Below are 20,940 nucleotides of genomic sequence, written 5' to 3'. Positions count from 1 at the left end.
ACATAGGAGGCGGATGTAACTATAGCTCCCCAAGGGGCGCCCCCACGGCCGCTCCTCATATTCCTGATCCCGACTCTCTAGCAGCAAGCAGCACCTGACTACATCTCTGCACCTGCAGCGTCGCTGTAATGCTGCTGCTGCCTGTAAGAGGAGCCATACCAATTATGAGGGAAAACAAGGAAACAACTATTAGATAAGTAACCCATGGGGATTTCTACAGGACCACAGACAGTACATATCTTACAGCCTGGTGGGTGGTTTGCACTTGTAAACAGCATAATAGGGAAACAAGCACAGGCAGCGGGGTACAATACAGTACATATGGAGAAGGGGGGGGGGGGGCAGTAATTAACTTACAAATGGGGGGATGGAACACAAAAAGGACCATACAAATATATGTATATAATACTGTATGTATGTATACACATACAATGAAATATCCCACCAGACCCCATATACAGATGCAGTGTATACAGGTTAGATAGATAGATAGATAGATAGATAGATAGATAGATAGATAGATAGATAGATAGATAGATAGATAGATAGATAGATAGATAGATAGATAGATAGATAGATAGATAATTATCCCAGCACTCAACAAAAAAATTTTTAAATTGGCCTCAGAGTCCTATATAATTGCCAACATGCCAGCTAGCATGTATACATAGGCAAAAAGAACGGTCATCACGCAAGGATTTGAAGGTAAAAGTACTGTATATTGTGAACAAAGTCCCGAAAATATACTTTTTCACTTTAAAAGTCCATGAGTGTTGTTTCTTCTTTCTGTATATGTATAATAATGCAATATACCCTAGTCCACCTAGTGGCCACCTGCATCTCCCCGCCGAAAGGTGGGGGGGTTTGCAGGTTAGGGGGTGCTAGGCTGGAGATTTGCCTAGGGTGCATAGAGACCTTGCACCGGCCCTGACTGCCCCACTATCCCAGAGAGAACTCTCTGACTACCTTAAGAATTATATTAAGATGTGCCCTTGCCAAGTTTCATTGTGCTCACAGACAATGCTTTAAACATTTAACAAAGAAAAGAAAAAAAACTTATTTTTTTAACCACATTTTTCTTATTTAGAAATCTTGAAAAAATAAGATTTTACTTACCGATAAATCTATTTCTCGTAGTCCGTAGTGGATGCTGGGGACTACGTCAGGACCATGGGGAATAGCGGCTCCGCAGGAGACAGGGCACAAAAGTAAAAGCTTTAGGATCAGGTGGTGTGCACTGGCTCCTCCCCCTATGACCCTCCTCCAAGCCTCAGTTAGGATACTGTGCCCGGACGAGCGTACACAATAAGGAAGGATTTTGAATCCCGGGTAAGACTCATACCAGCCACACCAATCACACTGTACAACCTGTGATCTGAACCCAGTTAACAGCATGATAACAGCGGAGCCTCTGAAAAGATGGCTCACAACAATAATAACCCGATTTTTGTAACAATAACTATGTACAAGTATTGCAGACAATCCGCACTTGGGATGGGCGCCCAGCATCCACTACGGACTACGAGAAATAGATTTATCGGTAAGTAAAATCTTATTTTCTCTGACGTCCTAGTGGATGCTGGGGACTCCGTCAGGACCATGGGGATTATACCAAAGCTCCCAAACGGGCGGGAGAGTGCGGATGACTCTGCAGCACCGAATGAGAGAACTCCAGGTCCTCTTTAGCCAGGGTATCAAATTTGTAGAATTTTACAAACGTGTTCTCCCCCGACCACGTAGCTGCTCGGCAGAGTTGTAATGCCGAGACCCCTCGGGCAGCCGCCCAGGATGAGCCCACCTTCCTTGTGGAATGGGCCTTGACAGATTTAGGCTGTGGCAGGCCTGCCACAGAATGTGCAAGTTGAAATGTGCTACAAATCCAACGAGCAATCGTCTGCTTAGAAGCAAGAGCACCCAGTTTGTTGGGTGCATACAGGATAACAGCGAGTCAGTTTTCCTGACTCCAGCCGTCCTGGAAACCTATATTTTCAGGGCCCTGACAACATCTAGCAACTTGGAGTCCTCCAAGTCCCTAGTAGCCGCAGGTACCACAATAAGCTGGTTCAGGTGAAACGCTGACACCACCTTGGGAAGAAACTGGGGACGAGTCCGCAGCTCTGCCCTGTTACGAATGGACAATCAGATATGGCTTTTGTGAGACCAAGCCGCCAATTCTGACACTCGCCTGGCCGAGGCCAGGGCCAACAGCATGGTCACTTTTCATGTGAGATATTTCAAATCCACAGATTTGAGCGGTTTAAAATGTGATTTGAGGAATCCCAGAACTACGTTGAGATCCCACAGTGCCACTGGAGGCACAAAAAGGGGGTTGTATATGCAATACTCCCTTGACAAACTTCTGGACTTCAGGAACTGAAGCCAATTCTTTCTGGAAGAAAATTGACAGGGCCGAAATTTGAACCTTAATGGACCCCAATTTTAGGCCCACAGACACTCCTGTTTGCAGGAAATGCAGGAATCGACCGAGTTGAAATTTCTTCGTGGGGCCTTCCTGGCCTCACACCACGCAACATATTTTCGCCACATGTGGTGATAATGTTTTGCGGTCACCTCCTTCCTGGCTTTGACCAGGGTAGGAATGACCTCTTCCGGAATGCCTTTTTCCCTTAGGATCTGGCGTTCCACCGCCATGCCGTCAAACGCAGCCGCGGTAAGTCTTGGAACAGACCTGGTACTTGCTGAAGCAAGTCCCTTCTTAGCGGCAGAGGCCATGAGTCCTCTGTGAGCATTTCTTGAAGTTCCGGGTGCCACGTCCTTCTTGGCCAATCCGGAGCCACGAGTATAGTTCTTACTCCTCTACGTCTTATAATTCTCAGTACCTTGGTTATGAGAAGCAGAGGAGGGAACACATACACCGACTGGTACACCCACGGTGTTACCAGAACGTCCACAGATATTGCTTGAGGGTCTCTTGACCTGGCGCAATACCTGTCCAGTTTTTTGTTCAGGCGGGACGCCATCATGTCCACCTTTGGTCTTTCCCAACGGTTCACAATCATGTGGAATACTTCCCGATGAAGTCCCCACTCTCCCGGGTGGAGGTCGTGCCTGCTGAGGAAGTCTGCTTCCCAGTTGTCCACTCCCGGAATGAACACTGCTGACAGTGCTATCTCATGATTTTTCGCCCAGCGAAGAATCCTTGCAGTTTCTGCCATTGCCCTCCTGCTTCTTGTGCCGCCCTGTCTGTTTACGTGGGCGACTGCCGTGATGTTGTCCCACTGGATCAATACCGGCTGACCTTGAAGCAGAGGTCTTGCTAAGCTTAGAACATTGTAAATTGCCCTTAGCTCCAGTATATTTATGTGGAGAGAAGTCTCTAGACTTGATCACACTCCCTGGAAATTTTTTCCCTGTGTGACTGCTCCCCAGCCTCTCAGGCTGGCATCCGTGGTCACCAGGACCCAGTCCTGAATGCCGAATCTGCGGCCCTTTAGTAGATGAGCACTCTGCAGCCACCGCAGAAGAAACACCCTTGTCCTTGGAGACAGGGTTATCCGCTGATGCATCTGAAGATGCGATCCGGACCATTTTTCCAGCAGATCCCACTGAAAAGTTCTTGCGTGAAATCTACCGAATGGAATCGCTTCGTAAGAAGCCACCATTTTTCCCAGGACCCTTGTGCAATGATGCACTGACACTTTTCCTGGTTTTAGGAGGTTCCTGACTAGCTCGGATAACTCCCTGGCTTTCTTCTCCGGGAGAAACACCTTTTTCTGGACTGTGTCCAGAATCATCCCTAGGAACAGCAGACGTGTCGTCGGAAACAGCTGCGGTTTTGGAATATTTAGAATCCACCCGTGCTGTCGTAGAACTACTTGAGATAGTGCTACTCCGACCTCCAACTGTTCTCTGGACCTTGCCCCTATCAGGAGATCGTCCATTTTCTTTGAAGAAGAATCATCATTTCGGTCATTACCTTGGTAAGGACCCGGGGTGCCGTGGACAATCCAACCGGCAGCGTCTGAAACTGATAGTGACAGTTCTGTACCACGAACCTGAGGTACCCTTGGTGAGAAGGGCAAATTGGGACATGGAGGTAAGCATCCCTGATGTCCCGGGACACCATATAGTCCCCTTCTTCCTGGTTCGCTATCACTGCTCTGAGTGACTCCATCTTGATTTGAACCTTTGTATGTAAGTGTTCAACTATTTCAGATTTAGAATAGGTCTCACTGAGCCGTCTGGCTTCAGTACCACAATATAGTGTGGAATAATACCCCTTTCCTTGTTGTAGGAGGGGTACTTTGATTATCACCTGCTGGGAATACAGCTTGTGAATTGTTTCCACTACTGCCTCCCTGTCGGAGGGAGACGTTGGTAAAGCAGACTTCAGGAACCTGCGAGGGGGAGACGTCTCGAATTTCCAATCTGTACCCCTGGGATACTACTTGTAGGATCCAGGGGTCCACTTGCGAGTGAGCCCACTGCGTGCTGAAACTCTTGAGACGACCCCCCCCACCGCACCCGAGTCCGCTTGTACGGCCCCAGCGTCATGCTGAGGACTTGGCAGAAGCGGTGGAGGGCTTCTGTTTCTGGGAATGGGCTGCCTGCTGCAGTCTTCTTCCCTTTCCTCTATCCCATGGCAGATATGACTGGCCTTTTGCCCGCTTGCCCTTATGGGGACGAAAGGACTGAGGCTGAAAAGACGTTGTCTTTTTCTCCTTTATACGGCAATACTTCCATGTGCCGTTTGGAATCTGCATCACCTGACCACTGTCGTGTCCATAAACAACTTCTGGCAGATATGGACATCGCACTTACTCTTGATGCCAGAGTGCAAATATCCCTCTGTGCATCTCGCATATATAGAAATGCATCCTTTAAATGCTCTATAGTCAATAAAATACTGTCCCTGTCAAGGGTATCAATATTTTCAGTCAGGGAATCCGACCAAGCCACCCCAGCGCTGCACATCCAGGCTGAGGCGATCGCTGGTCGCAGTATAACACCAGTATGTGTGTATATACTTTTTAGGATATTTTCCAGCCTCCTATCAGCTGGCTCCTTGAGGGCGGCCCTATCTGGAGACGGTACCGCCACTTGTTTTGATAAGCGTGTGAGCGCCTTATCCACCCTAAGGGGTGTTTTCCAACGCGCCCTAACTTCTGGCGGGAAAGGGTATACCGCCAATAATTTTCTATCGGGGGAAACCCACGCATCATCACACACTTCATTTAATTTATCTGATTCAGGAAAAACTACAGGTAGTTTTTTCACACTCCACATAATACCCTTTTTTTGTGGTACTTGTAGTATCAGAAATATGTAACACCTCCTTCATTGCCCTTAACAAGTAACGTGTGGCCCTAAAGGAAAATACGTTTGTTTCTTCACCGTCGACACTGGAGTCAGTGTCCGTGTCTGTGTCTGTGTCGACCGACTGAGGTAAAAGGACGTTTTAACGCCCCTGACGGTGTTTGAGACGACTGGACAGGTACTAATTGGTTTGCCGGCCGTCTCATGTCGTCAACCGACCTTGCAGCGTGTTGACATTATCACGTAATTCCTTAAATAAGCCATCCATTCCGGTGTCGACTCCCTAGAGAGTGACATCACCATTACAGGCAATTGCTCCGCCTCCTCACCAACATCGTCCTCATACATGTCGACACACACGTACCGACACACAGCACACACACAGGGAATGCTCTGATAGAGGACAGGACCCCACTAGCCCTTTGGGGAGACAGAGGGAGAGTTTGCCAGCACACACCAAAAACGCTATAATTATACAGGGACAACCTTTATATAAGTGTTTTTCCCTTATAGCATTTTAATATATATAGTCATATCGCCAAATAAGTGCCCCCCCTCTCTGTTTTAACCCTGTTTCTGTAGTGCAGTCCAGGGGAGAGCCTGGGAGCCTTCCCACCAGCATTTCTGTGAGGGAAAATGGCGCTGTGTGCTGAGGAGAATAGGCCCCGCCCCCTTTTCGGCGGGCTTCTTCTCCCGTTTTTCTGAGACCTGGCAGGGGTTAAATACATCCATATAGCCCCCAGGGGCTATATGTGATGTATTTTTAGCCAGAATAAGGTACTATCATTGCTGCCCAGGGCGCCCCCCCCAGCGCCCTGCACCCTCAGTGACCGCTGCTATGAAGTGTGCTGACAACAATGGCGCACAGCTGCAGTGCTGTGCGCTACCTTATGAAGACTGAAAAGTCTTCTGCCGCCGGTTTCTGGACCTCTTCACTTTTCGGCATCTGCAAGTGGGTCGGCGGCGCGGCTCCGGGACGAACCCCAGGGTGAGACCTGTGTTCCGACTCCCTCTGGAGCTAATGGTGTCCAGTAGCCTAAGAAGCCAATCCATCCTGCACGCAGGTGAGTTCACTTCTCTCCCCTAAGTCCCTCGATGCAGTGAGCCTGTTGCCAGCAGGACTCACTGAAAATAAAAAACCTAACAAAACTTTTACTCTAAGCAGCTCTTTAGGAGAGCCACCTAGATTGCACCCTTCTCGGCCGGGCACAAAAATCTAACTGAGGCTTGGAGGAGGGTCATAGGGGGAGGAGCCAGTGCACACCACCTGATCCTAAAGCTTTTACTTTTGTGCCCTGTCTCCTGCGGAGCCGCTATTCCCCATGGTCCTGACGGAGTCCCCAGCATCCACTAGGACGTCAGAGAAATGGGTAGAAAACTTCCCACCCACGCTAGAACTGTATTAATCTACAAATTCCAAGTTACACCTTATAAAGTTTAGTTATGCCATGGTGTTTACCAACTGGCAACTCACATTAGTGAGTTTTTAAATACTTTGCTCTATGTTTGGGGTGTAGGGGGTTATTCAGCTTGGATCGCTAAATTGCACATTCGAGAATCAACCAACTGCGCATGCACTGCGGCCAAATTGTGCGTGCGTGGGTTTCCACTACTCGATCGCATCCCAACATGATTTGATCTCAGTTATTGACAGCTGGCGGGCGTTCGGGAGCAGCGACGTGGCGTTGGTGGGAGTGGTGCGGGGAACACAGGTGTGTCATGGCCATTTTTTGAGATGGGCGGGTGATGTCACCTGCGTTCCCTACGACGGGAGATTGGCGCCGATGCGTCTGCATGCGCAGCCTTGCTGAGTATGCAGGGGGCTACCGATGTTGCCTGATGTTTCTCAATTTCTGCGATGCGATTGCATTTGAAATGTGATCACAGGGCGGAGCTACACATGCTGGACGGCTCCCAGCATGCGATTAGCAGTTTTGCATTTTCTTGCAAAACTGCTACTGTAGCTTAATAACCCCGATAGTTTGACAGTGTAGTGAATATACTGTAGCATAATTTACAGGTCATGAAAAGTTATGATCTAAATGGGGATATTCACCAATTATCCCTGGCACAGAGCATACTGAAAGTTTTCGTCTGACAGAAATATGAATAATCATCAGCCAATAAACTGCATGTCCCAGTAAGCCCTACCACAGTTTTGCTATTAGGGCATGTTAAAACTGAGGCAGGGCATGCTGGGATGTGTAGTTCTGCAGGTTGAAGACCCATGCTCTAGATTAAAGCAGAGGTTTCCAAACTTGGTCCTCAAGGCACACTAACAGTACACGTATTAAGAATATCCATGGCTGAGCACAGATGACTAAATCAATAAATTAGATACTAATTAAGTCACATGAATATCCTTAAAATCATGACTTTTAGGGTGCCTTGAGGATTGAGTTTGGGATCCACTGGGTTAAAGCATTAATCCCTTAATTTACACTACTGATATTTTAGGGCATGACCCCCTGGATTAGAGTAGATAAAGTAAAGTATATAGAATCAGAGCACTAGTAGTAGACCCTCTTCCCTATTAGTAAAATACTTATTCACAATGAATGGTTAGTCCAAGAAGGGTTATGTTGGCTTCATATCTTGCGTGTGTATGTCAATAACATCATACCTCAGCTGTCTTTGCCCAATGCAGAGGGGTTGCCCCGTGTCGAGGATCTTCTGCACGGACCTGGCTAGCACTGAAGTCCAATATTGCTTCTGCACATCTAAAAAGGAAGCATATATTTTTCTATATTTATATTATATTATATATAGTGGAATAGTCTGATCTCAGTGAGGGGAGTCAACTACTTAGAGTACTGATATTTCATTATTCATAATATTGCCAGTATTCATTCCAACTCACATCATAGTGGGCACGGTAAATGCTATAACAGTTGAATTAGTAAGATTGGCATTGCAATATAAAAGTCAGTTTCAGAGCAATGCCCTTTTAAACGTACAGCGGTTGTTTTATTTATTATTTTATTTGTCACGTTTCATCAGAATATTGATGTGCATAACAAATATTCCTTCATGGAGTCAATGTTAATATGCTGCACTGTGACGTATGCAGTCTTTGGCAATGCTTCTCTATGAATGCTGTGTTTACCTTACCCTTTCATGGAGTATTTCATAGCTGTGTGAATGGGGTAGCCATCCTTTCCCATGCTATCACAGTGAGCGTGGCAGCGCAGCAGGGCAAGCACTGACTCAGCCTTGCCCATGCGGCAGGCCACATGCAATGGAGCCTCCCTGGTGTTGCTCAGATGGTTAATACCAATGGATGGCACAGAACACAGGATCTAGAAGTAAGTGAAAAAAGGGAGTGGCAAAGAAAACAACAAGTGAGAGCTTAGTGGGTGGCACACAAGGTACAAAGTAGGTGGTGGGCATATAGGTAAATGTGATGGCAGAAAAAAATAAAAAGGTCCAGGAAAGCATATTGATGGAACAGTCAAAAAGTCAACAACAATGCTGCATGCAAGTAGTAACCTCGATAACACGGGGATTGTTCTGACGGGCTGCGTAATGGAACACGGTCTCTCCATTAGAGTCAGCAATGTCCTGCTTGGCATGACACTCCTCCACAAGCTCCTGTATGCACTCAATGTCCCCTTTCTTGCAGGCCAGGTGCAGTGGGGTGCAGCCTCCATCACATTCTGTGCTGTTCACACTCCTGAATAATACATAAAGTTTTACTTACTGCAAAACCTGCCAATGGTACTATACTGTACAATGACGCATATGTGTACATTTATATAGTGTATACTACACACAAGTACAAGTCCGACTCCTAAGTAAACTGCCAAAGTTGATGGAAGGTTTTAAATTTGAAGTAAAAAAAAAAAATGTAAATGATAATTGGCCACTGAGTATGTGAGTACCCTTAGGCAGATTATTATTTATTTATTAGCAGTTTCTTATATAGCGCAGCATATTCCGTTGCGCTTTACAATTAGAACAACAGTTATAGAACAAAACAGGGCAAAGACAGACATAGCGGTAGGAAGATCCTCCATAATATAGCTAATTCCACATGATGAAAGACCACATGGCTTATGGTAGAGTGGAATGGCATTTAAAGTGTTAATAATACCCAATATTGCTTGTCATCATATGCCATGTACAAATGTGCTTCTGTGCCCAGATTGTGTGGCCGTAGGTCTATTTTTATATAACCTTAGGTATACCCAGTACAAAGCTGCAGACAGGTGATTCTTATACCATTATCTTTCAAGAAGCAGAACAAACCTGTGGTGCCCCCCAGTATGTTTTGGACACAGGTTATAGGTGGACTTTACGGCAGGCCTAATGTCCTAAATGGTTCTCACTAGGCCTATGCTGGTAATATATGAGCAGCTATTGCAAGCAGTACCTGCTATCCACATCCCCCCTGCAGTGTTCTGGATGCTTTCTGGGGCTCAGTTCATGATGTAAAAATCCACCAGATTAATGGGGGGGTTTTCAGCCCCTCGCTGTGCTCCCTGACCTATATAGCAAGACTCACAGATAGGAGAAGATCAGGCCACATGCTCATGGGCCACTGAACCTGCTCTTGTGCTGTTTGGCAGTGGATAGTATTGCTTGATAGCAAAGTTCAGAAGGACCATTGCAGATGCATCATAATGTGGTTTAATATTTCATGCAGTCCCTTATGTCAGAATACCAATGGAATACCAGAGAACCATTGAAGCAATCTTAGGTTCTGGCAAAGGCCAGGACTTAGAACATGTATACATTTTCATATACAGTACATATACAAAATGTTGCCCTGTATAGGGCTAGCTACTTTTACTGGCCTGAGAATTGCAAGCAGAATACTTTGAGTGGGATGACTGTCAGGTATAAAATATGGTTTCAAGTGCCGGCCATAATCTTTCCAACATAGCAGGTGCCTTTTTTATACAGTAATGGCTCCTGCATGACTGCCCAGACCACCTATATAGGACAATGTGGAAAACAGTTTGGTACACTGGCTACCAGCATGGATGACGACAGGCTGTGAGGTGGCCCATCCTTTGTGTCAGAGACACAAGATCGTAACCCAGCTATACACAGCATATTTAAATGGCACTTATGACGAGTATTACTCAGCACACACCTACCATCTGGCATTTATGAAGACGGTGCCAGTATATTGCTTACAATAAAATAATTGAGTGATAGTAAATAGGAGAGAAGACAGACAAGTGTGCTATTCCATGTTTGCTTCTATCTTACTTGTTTGTGCAACAGGCTGAAACAACGAAGTATTAGTAAGGTGCTGTGTGCAACTGTACATAATCCTGCTTAGGAATTAGATTTCCTATAAGAACAGGGATGAAATGTGACGACTTGGAAAAATATTAAAGATTTGTATGCTATATAGACAAGTATAATAATAAAACATTTTTCTTAGATACTATGTATAGTTGTCCAACACATGCTATAGTGTGCAACTTCGGCAACAGTGTAATTAGTAGTATGGGTACCAATACCTAGGGTCAAGTTGAACTAATAATCAACATACACCAACTGTTACAGTGACAGTAACCTTATGTTACCTTAGAATTCCATTGTGCCTAAAACTATCTCGAAGGCCCATCTCCACTGCTATGTGTGCCAAAGACCAGCTTGGATGTCCACGCAGACAGTCTGTGAGTTGTTGGACAGTTTCTAGATGATGTCCCTGTCTGGCACTCTCATAAAATGGCCGCAGTTTGAGTGCATATTCCTGAAATTGCTGGAGAGCTTCTGTCTCTGAATTCAGCTGGAACAGACTAAGAGAAAAAAAATCATCAGGATGACATAAAAATAGAGAACAATGTCATACATGAATGTGCTTTGATGACTTCCTCTATATTCATGTACAGTGTATTATAATAAGTAAAACACCCTAAAGATAACAAAGCCTAATATTATTTCTAATTATTACAAGTTAATGCCAGAAAGGCAGAAGCCTCCTAATCATCATTACAGCAACCGCCAATTAAATTACTTTTCCAACTAAACGTTTCTCCTAGAGATGTGTCCTCATGCATCATTGCTGTAGTCATTCCAAACAGACTCTGCTAGCGTTCGTTGTATTTCTTCATGAAAATGGTGTCAATAGTCACAACGCAATGCGACTAGGACGCACCAGGAGACTGGGTTAATTTGACATAGGACACTTGTACAGTTTGTGTGTGTGCAACATAGGGTCTATTTACTAAGCCTTGGATGGAGATAAAGTCGCTGGAGATAAAGTACCAGCCAATCGGCTCCTAACTGTTATTTTTCAAAAACAGCCTGTGACATGGCAGTTAGGAGCCGATTGGCTGGTAGTTTATCTCCAGCGACTTCATCTCCATCCAAGGCTTAGTAAATAGACCTCTTAGTCTCTGACTCTGTACATAAAGTGTTACTTTGTAGCAGTTGCAGTTTTTTTCCAATACAAGTTCTGTTGTGCTCGTATATAGGAGGTCATTCCGAGTTGTTCGCTCGTTGCTGATTTTCGCTATACTGCGATTAGTCGCTTACTGCACATGCGCAAGGTTCGCAGAGCGCATGCGCTTAGTTATTTTACACAAAAGTTAGGTATTTTACTCAAGGCATAACGGAGCTTTTTCATCGGTGTGCTGATCGTAGTGTGATTGACAGGAAGTGGGTGTTTCTGGGCGGAAACTGGCCATTTTATGGGAGTGTGCGGAAAAACGCAGGCGTTCGAGTTGCAAAACGCAGGAGTGGCTGGAGAAACGGGGGAGTGGTTGGGCAAACGCTGGGTGTGTTTGTGACGTCAAACCAGGAACGAAAAGGACTGAGCTGGTCGCAATGGCTGAGTAAGTCTGGAGCTACTCAGAAACTGCTAAGAAATTTCTATTCGCAATTCTGCTAATCTTTCGTTCGCACTTCTGCTAAGCTAAGATACACTCCCAGAGGGCGGCGGCTTAGCGTGTGCAATGCTGCTAAAAGCAGCTAGCGAGCGAACAACTCGGAATCACCCCCATAGACTCAGTCACACACCGATATACAAGTATTGCATATCAAAGTAATCAACCCAGTCTCCTGGTGCATCCTAGTCGCATTGCGTTGCAGTTTCTTCCACGAAAATTATTTTTTTGCGTACACTTTTAGCCACCTCCCAGTCATTGGCCAGGATCACCCATCACATTTCTGCCCCATTTCCGACAGCGCCTGTACCGATCGTAACAGTATATTTGTGCATGCACAGGCAGATGAAAAAAATGGCTCAACTGTGTGATCATCAGCATTGCGTGTGACTCAGAAACAGACCTCTACTATGACTACTGGTACTGATCCACCTCAAGAGCCTCAACACAACCTGAATAACATATAAAAACTGTGTTGCAGTGACAGCCAAGGTAATTACCACACTAACAATAAAATTAAACAAATTTCAAATCCACAAAGAAAAGTATTTATCTATGTTCTAAAAGAATTTTCTAATTTTCATTCATGCATCACAGCACCTTGTCTCGGAGAAGCAGAGGCAATGTAGGGGGAAGTCAACGTGGAGCGAGCTGAACACCAACCTTGAAATTGGCATACAACATTTAATTTCCATACACGGCACAAGGCACTGCGTAAAGCTTTCCTCACAAACCTTCAAAGTGGAAGTGTTACCATGAAGCTAGATTATTTATTACTTAGAGCAGGGTTCTAGCCATGTACAAAACTAACTAGCAACTTGGGTTACAAAAGTGTCATAGCGATAAAATTTAGTGAGGTTGTGCATTGAGGACTAAGAAGCCATTCTGCACAGATGTTCAACTGAGGCACCCTGTCACGCCACCCAAGAAGCATTCACCACCAGAGTACAATGCGTCCGGATAGGATCAGTCATGTTCATGTACTAAACAGTGATAGAAGTGGAGAAGTGAACCAGTGGAGAAGCTGCCCATGGCAACCAATCAGCTGCTCTGTATATGTTTATAGTATGCAAATGATAAATGTTACGTCAATGCTGATTCTCCACTGGCTCACTTCTCCACTTTTATCACTGCTTATTAGTACATGTCCCTCTTAATGAGCCATGGACTGCTAGGATGCAAACCAACCCAATCTGTGAGTATCACAGGGGAACAAGAGACTGTCCGACTTCCGAATGGAGGCAGGAGGGACCACATAAACCTTCTACGCCTGGACAACATCCAAGAACCATAGTGGGCTGGCAGAATCAGAAGGACAAAAAGCTGGTGAAACACTCTCTTATTCAGATGGAATGGGGAAGCTACATAAGCTGAAAAGGTGGGTGAGTATAGAGCACCACCCAGTCACAGTGGAAAATACGGAGAGGAGAATTGGTCGACAGCGCTGTCAGTTCTGAGCCAGCTGAGTGTAGGCAATGGCCAACAGAAATGCCACTTTCAAAGTAAGACACTGCAGATTAATTGATTTTAGCTCAAAAGGAGACCGCTAAAGCGCCTCTCAGACCAAATTGCAGTCCCAAGGCAGAACAGGTGGAACACATTATGCCTGTACAAGCAGCACCCTTTCCATAAATTTCTGAACGTCCAGAAGTGAGGCCAAAGGTTTCTGAAACAGGACTGACAAGGCAGAAACCTGACCCAATAATGATGAAAGGTGGAGGCCCCGAAACAACACAGCCTGTAAAAATTAAATGAGACGTGGAACGCAGAACTGAGAAGCGAAACTCCCCATCACTCTCACCACCCAGTGTAAGTTTTTCACACACTGTGGTAAATGTTTGCCGTGGCTGGCTTAGGCCCACAAAGCATAATCGTCATGACAGCCGCAGAAAACCCCTTAGAGATCAAAATGCTGCTCTCAAGTGACACACTGACAAAGCCATCTGAATTAAATCTGGATGCAGGAAAGGTACTTGAGTGAGTAGACCATCCCGCAGCGACAGCTGCCACGGTGGTTCGAACATCAGAGTCAGAAGGCCTCTGTGTGTCACACTGGGCTGAGATTGAGGTTCCAACAAATGGATGTCAGCTGAGAGAGCGGATTCTCCGTGTGAAGAAAACGAGGCGTCAGAATGTAGTTTCTTCTCATAAATCATGGAGCCATAAACTGGGCATACACTATACAAGTATCTGGCAAATAATCTGTGGTTGGAATGAAAACCTGGTAATGGATGAGAACAACTGACAATCGACCATTTGCTCCCAAACACTGGAAATTGGACAAAACCTGTCACTTCTACAAGTTGGTTAAATCACGGACAGGTTTTGTCCATTTTCCACTGTTTGATAGCAAATGGTCGATTGTCAATTGCACTCATCCATTACCAGATTTTCATTCCAACCACAGATTATCTGCCAGACAAGTGTATAGTGTAGCAAAGAAGAGAGGTGTATACTGTAGATTGAGGAGCAAATACTTGGTAACGTGACGCTATAGAGCTTCCTGCTTCACCTCTTTACCAAGGCGAAGCAGGAAGGTACACCGACGAGATGTATTACCATCTCGTTTGCCGGAGTGGGGGAATAAATCCCCCTGCAGCGATTCCCGCCAGAGCCACAGCACATCAGCCTAGTGCTCATGCACTGCATCTCTCCTTCAAACCAGCTACACTAGGCATGCGCGAGATCTTGCTAGCGTCGCAAGATCTCACATGCAGTCTGGAATGGGGCAAAGACACCTGCAGCTGTCAAAATCGATAGCTGCAGAAGTTGGAACGGTCAGTCCCACTGACCATTCATACATTGCCCGGCACATCGGCACGCTATCATGTAGATAGCAGCCGATAATGACCGATCATGTACCACACATTGCTACAGTAATACATAGAGGAGAATTTGTATCAGAACACATAACGTGCACTGATACCACTTCTCCCCCATACCAACACTTCATACATCTAGCCCACTGTTCTCTAAGGAGTGAAACCCTGAAAAGCCGATATGTAACCAGCAAAAACAGGGTGAGAACAGTGGGAAATGCAGGTGCCCAGACACAAGAATACTGCGGCTACGCTGGTCACGTTACATGCACTTGTTACATTATTTTTAGAAAAAAAAAATTAAGTAGAGTCCATTTTTATTGTACTTTAAGGGTAAAAATGTATACACATACCACACAACTAAGAAAATACCAATAAAGGTTGCAATGACACAACAATACAATATAAATGTAATGAATCTGGATTGGTGAGATTATTATTGCATTTCACAAGAAGCCAACAGCATTGCAGTTAAAATTAATGGGGATATCTATGAAATATTGGAGAGATAAAGTGAGGAAGTTGCCTATAGCAACCATCTTGCCATTTTTCTTGCACCGCCTGTAAAATGTAACTTGTCAACATCTAGTAGTCAGTTTTTAATTTTATATGTAATAAAGTTACTAATACAAAGTATATTTTCATTATATTTTCAATTGTGAGTGATGACAGTGCTAGCTTATGGTTTTTTTCTTTCAGTAGCAGTGGTAGTAAAATCATCAATTCAAACAAAATATAGGTTTGTTAATATGTAGTTTATATTGTTAGTCCATAATTAGTACTACTCACAGAATACATTTAATCGGGTTCACTACGATATGCCAGCGGTCGGGCTCCCGGCGACCAGCATACCGGCGCCGGGAGCCCGACCGCCGGCTTACCGACAGTGTGGCGAGCGCAAATGAGCCCATTGCGGGCACGGTGGCGCGCTACGCGCGCCACACTATTTTATTCTCCCTCCAGGGGGGTCGTGGACCCCCACGAGGGAGAATAAGTGTCGGTATGCCGGCTGTCGGGATCCCGGCGCCGGTATGCTGTGCGCCGGGATCCCGTCAGTCGGCATACAGAAGACCACCCCATTTAATCCTTAGATATAGCATGTTAACTAGTATGACAGATAACTGTAACAGCCATTCTGAAATTGTAAAGACACAGGGAATGGAGTGTCCCAACAATTATAATATTTTCAGGGAGAAGGCTACAAGATTTTGAAACTATATAATACATATGTGTATATGATAATAGTGTGTATTTATTTCTTTTTATTCATGTTTTTTAAGTCATGTATTGGGGCTTTAACAAAGAAAATTGCATTGTTATTTTAACATTTACCGATTTAATCAAGGTAAACTTTAGGATTAATTCAGATAACTACTGTATAGTGTACAGGGCAGTCCAACTAGAATAATCATTTAAAGGCCATGAGTAAGTGTCTTCCCTCTATTCAGCTCCCAGGCCAATTCATGGGGGTCCTAAATGAAGGCATTACTAATGTAATACAATAGATAGAGGACAATAGCCTGCAGGCAGGAGACAAGGATTTCAGTGTGGTAGCCAAGTTTGGTTACGATGCCTGTGGTCAATGTTAATTTGGTGTATCTAAAGATATTGGGGGGGGGGAGAAATAAGATTTTACTCACCGGTAAATCTATTTCTCGTAGTCCGTAGTGGATGCTGGGAACTCCGTAAGGACCATGGGGAATAGCGGCTCCGCAGGAGACTGGGCACAACTAAAGAAAGCTTTAGGACTACCTGGTGTGCACTGGCTCCTCCCTCTATTACCCTCCTCCAGACCTCAGTTAGGATACTGTGCCCGGAAGAGCTGACACAATAAGGAAAGGATTTTGAATCCCGGGTAAGACTCATACCAGCCACACCAATCACACAGTATAACTCGTGATACTATACCCAGTTAACAGTATGAAATACAACTGAGCCTCTCAACAGATGGCTCAACAATGACCCTTTAGTTAGCAATAACTATTTACAAGTATTGCAGACAATCCGCACTTGGGATGGGCGCCCAGCATCCACTACGGACTACGAGAAATAGAATTACCGGTGAGTAAATTCTTATTTTCTCTGACGTCCTAGTGGATGCTGGGAACTCCGTAAGGACCATGGGGATTATACCAAAGCTCCCAAACGGGCGGGAGAGTGCGGATGACTCTGCAGCACCGAATGAGAGAACTCTAGGTCCTCCTCAGCCAGGGTATCAAATTTGTAAAATTTTGCAAACGTGTTTGCCCCTGACCAAGTAGCTGCTCGGCAAAGTTGTAAAGCCGAGACCCCTCGGGCAGCCGCCCAAGATGAGCCCACTTTCCTTGTGGAATGGGCATTTACAGATTTTGGCTGTGGCAGGCCTGCCACAGAATGTGCAAGCTGAATTGTACTACAAATCCAGCGAGCAATCGTCTGCTTAGAAGCAGGAGCACCCAGCTTGTTGGGTGCATACAGGATAAACAGCGAGTCAGATTTTCTGACTCCAGCCGTCCTGGAAACATAAATTTTCAGGGCCCTGACAACGTCTAGCAACTTGGAGTCCTCCAAATCCTTAGTAGCCGCAGGCACCACAATAGGCTGGTTCAGGTGAAACGCTGACACCACCTTAGGTAGAAACTGGGGACGAGTCCTCAATTCTGCCCTATCCATATGGAAAATCAGATAAGGGCTTTTACATGATAAAGCCGCCAATTCTGACACTCGCCTGGCTGAAGCCAAGGCCAATAACATGACCACTTTCCATGTGAGATATTTTAGATCCACGGTTTTAAGTGGCTCAAACCAATGTGATTTTAAGAAACTCAACACCACGTTGAGATCCCAAGGTGCCACAGGGGGCACAAACGGGGGCTGAATATGCAGCACTCCCTTCACAAATGTCTGAACTTCAGGTACTGAAGCTAGTTCTTTTTGAAAGAAAAATCGACAGAGCCGAGATCTGTACTTTAATGGAGCCTAGCTTTAGGCCCATATTCACTCCTGCTTGCAGGAAATGCAGAAATCGACCCAGCTGAAATTCCTCTGTTGGGGCCTTTTTTGCCTCGCACCATGCAACATATTTCCGCCATATGCGGTGATAATGCTTTGCAGTTACATCTTTCCTGGCCTTAATAAGCGTAGGAATTACTTCTTCCGGAATACCCTTTTCCTTCAGGATCCGGTGTTCAACCGCCATGCCGTCAAACGCAGCCGCGGTAAGTCTTGGAACAGACAGGGCCCCTGCTATAGCAGGTCCTGTCTGAGCGGTAGAGGCCACGGGTCCTCTGAGAGCATCTCTTGAAGTTCCGGGTACCACGCTCGTCTTGGCCAATCCGGAACCACGAGAATTGTGTTTACTCCTCGCTTTCTTATTATTCTCAATACCTTTGGTATGAGAGGTAGAGGAGGGAACACATAAACCGACTGGTACACCCACGGTGTCACTAGAGCGTCCACAGCTATCGCCTGAGGGTCCCTTGACCTGGCGCAATATCTTTTCAACTTTTTGTTGAGGCGGGACGCCATCATGTCCACCTGTGGTTTTTCCCAACGGTTTACCAGCATCTGGAAAACTTCTGGATGAAGTCCCCACTCTCCGGGGTGGAGGTCGTGTCTGCTGAGGAAGTCTGCTTCCCAGTTGTCCACTCCCGGAATGAACACTGCTGACAGTGCTAGTACATGATTCTCCGCCCATCGGAGAATTCTTGTGGCTTCTGCCATCGCCATCCTGCTTCTTGTGCCTCCCTGTCGATTTACATGGGCGACTGCCGTGATGTTGTCTGACTGGATCAGCACCGGCTGGTGTAGGACCAGGGATTTTGCTTGACTTAGGGCATTGTAGATGGCCCTTAGTTCCAGAATATTTATGTGAAGGGAAGTCTCCTGACTCGACCATAGTCCTTGGAAGTTTCTTCCCTGTGTGACTGCCCCCCAGCCTCGAAGGCTGGCATCCGTGGTCACCAGGACCCAGTCCTGTATGCCGAACCTGCGGCCCTCTAGAAGATGGGCACTCTGCAGCCACCACAGTAGAGACACCCTGGTTCTTGGAGACAGGGTTATTAAGCGATGCATCTGAAGATGCGATCCGGACCACTGGTCCAACAGGTCCCACTGAAAGATTCTGGCATGGAACCTGCCGAAGGGAATTGCTTCGTAAGAAGCCACCATCTTTCCCAGGACCCGCGTGCAACGATGCACTGATACCTGTTTTGGTTTCAGGAGGTCTCTGACTAGAGATGACAACTCCCTGGCTTTCTCCTCCGGGATAAACACTTTTTTCTGGACTGTATCCAGAATCATACCCAGGAACAGTAGCCGTGTCGTCGGAACCAGCTGTGACTTTGGGATATTCAGAATCCAGCCGTGCTGGTGCAGCACCTCCTGAGATAGTGCTACTCCCACCAACAACTGTTCCTTGGACCTCGCTTTTATTAGGAGATCGTCCAAGTACGGGATAATTAAAACTCCCTTTTTTCGAAGGAGTATCATCATTTCCGCCATAACCTTGGTAAATACCCTCGGTGCCGTGGACAGTCCAAACGGCAGCGTCTGGAATTGGTAATGGCAATCCTGTACCACAAATCTGAGGTACTCCTGGTGAGGATGGTAAATGGGGACATGCAAGTAAGCATCCTTGATGTCCAGGGATACCATGTAATCCCCCTCGTCCAGGCTTGCAATAACCGCCCTGATCGATTCCATCTTGAACTTGAATTTTTTTATGTATGTGTTCAAGGATTTCAAATTTAAAATGGGTCTCACCGAACCGTCCGGTTTCGGTACCACAAATAGTGTGGAATAGTAACCCCGGCCTTGTTAAAGTAGGGGTACCTTGATTATCACCTGCTGGGAATACAGCTTGTGAATTGCCGCTATCACCGCCTCCCTGTCTGAGGGAGCAATCGGCAAGGCAGATTTTAGGAACCGGTGGGGTGGAGACGCCTCGAATTCCAGTTTGTACCCCTGAGATACTATTTGAAGGATCCAGGGATCCACCTGTGAGCGAGCCCACTGATCGCTGAAATTCTTGAGGCGGCCCCCCACCGTACCTGGCTCCGCCTGTGGAGCCCCACCGTCATGCGGCGGACTTGGAAGAAGAAGCGGGGGAGGACTTTTGCTCCTGGGAACCTGCTGTTTGTTGCAGCCTTTTTCCCCTACCTCTGCCTCTGGACAGAAAGGACCCGCCTTTTCCACGCCTGTTTTTCTGGGTCCGAAAGGACTGAACCTGATAAAACGGCGCCTTCTTAGGCTGTGAGGGGACATGGGGTAAAAATGCTGACTTCCCAGACGTTGCTGTGGAAACTAGGTCCGAGAGACCATCCCCAAATAATTCCTCACCCTTATATGGCAAAACTTCCATGTGCCTTTTAGAATCTGCATCTCCTGTCCACTGGCGAGTCCATAAGCCTCTCCTAGCAGAAATGGACAATGCACTTACTTTAGATGCCAGTCGGCAGATTTCCCTCTGTGCATCTCTCATATATAAGACTGAGTCTTTGATATGGTCTATGGTTAGCAGGATCGTGTCTCTGTCTAATGTGTCAATATTTTCTGACAGTTTATCTGACCAAGCAGCGGCAGCACTGCACATCCAAGCTGACGCAATAGCTGGCCTAGGTATAATGCCTGAGTGTGTATATACAGACTTCAGGATCGCCTCCTGCTTTCTATCAGCAGGTTCCTTGAGGGCGGCCGTATCCGGAGACGGTAGTGCCACCTTTTTAGACAAACGTGTGAGCGCTTTATCCACCCTAGGAGGTGTTTCCCAACGTGACCTATCCTCTGGCGGGAAAGGGAACGCCATTAGTACCTTCTTAGGAATCACCAATTTTTTATCAGGGAAAGCCCACGCTTCTTCACACACTTCATTTAATTCATCTGATGGGGGAAAAACTACAGGTAGTTTTTTCTCCCCAAACATAATACCCTTTTTAGTGGTACCTGTATTTATATCAGAAATGTGTAACACCTCTTTCATTGCCTCAATCATGCAGTGAATGGCCTTAGTGGGCATCAGG

The 20,940-nt window shown here is 46.0% G+C and overlaps 1 protein-coding gene across 4 annotated transcripts in view; it reads right to left on the bottom strand.

Moving 5' to 3' along the window:
- Positions 1–20,940, bottom strand: part of PLA2G6 (phospholipase A2 group VI) — a 256,996-nt gene that overhangs the window by 231,773 nt on the left and 4,283 nt on the right. For all 4 annotated transcript variants that reach the window (XM_063940550.1, XM_063940552.1, XM_063940551.1 and 1 more), the window contains exons 3-6: positions 10,818–11,033; positions 8,767–8,950; positions 8,389–8,576; positions 7,901–7,997 (exon numbers count right to left, since the gene is read on the bottom strand). In XM_063940550.1, coding sequence (XP_063796620.1) covers positions 7,901–7,997; positions 8,389–8,576; positions 8,767–8,950; positions 10,818–11,033 — 685 coding nt within the window. The remainder of the gene's footprint in view (positions 1–7,900; positions 7,998–8,388; positions 8,577–8,766; positions 8,951–10,817; positions 11,034–20,940) is intronic.

This window comes from Pseudophryne corroboree, chromosome 9 (assembly GCF_028390025.1).
Source record: "Pseudophryne corroboree isolate aPseCor3 chromosome 9, aPseCor3.hap2, whole genome shotgun sequence".
NCBI classification, from domain to species: domain Eukaryota; kingdom Metazoa; phylum Chordata; class Amphibia; order Anura; family Myobatrachidae; genus Pseudophryne; species Pseudophryne corroboree.
This window is presented reverse-complemented; position numbering and strand designations above follow the sequence as displayed.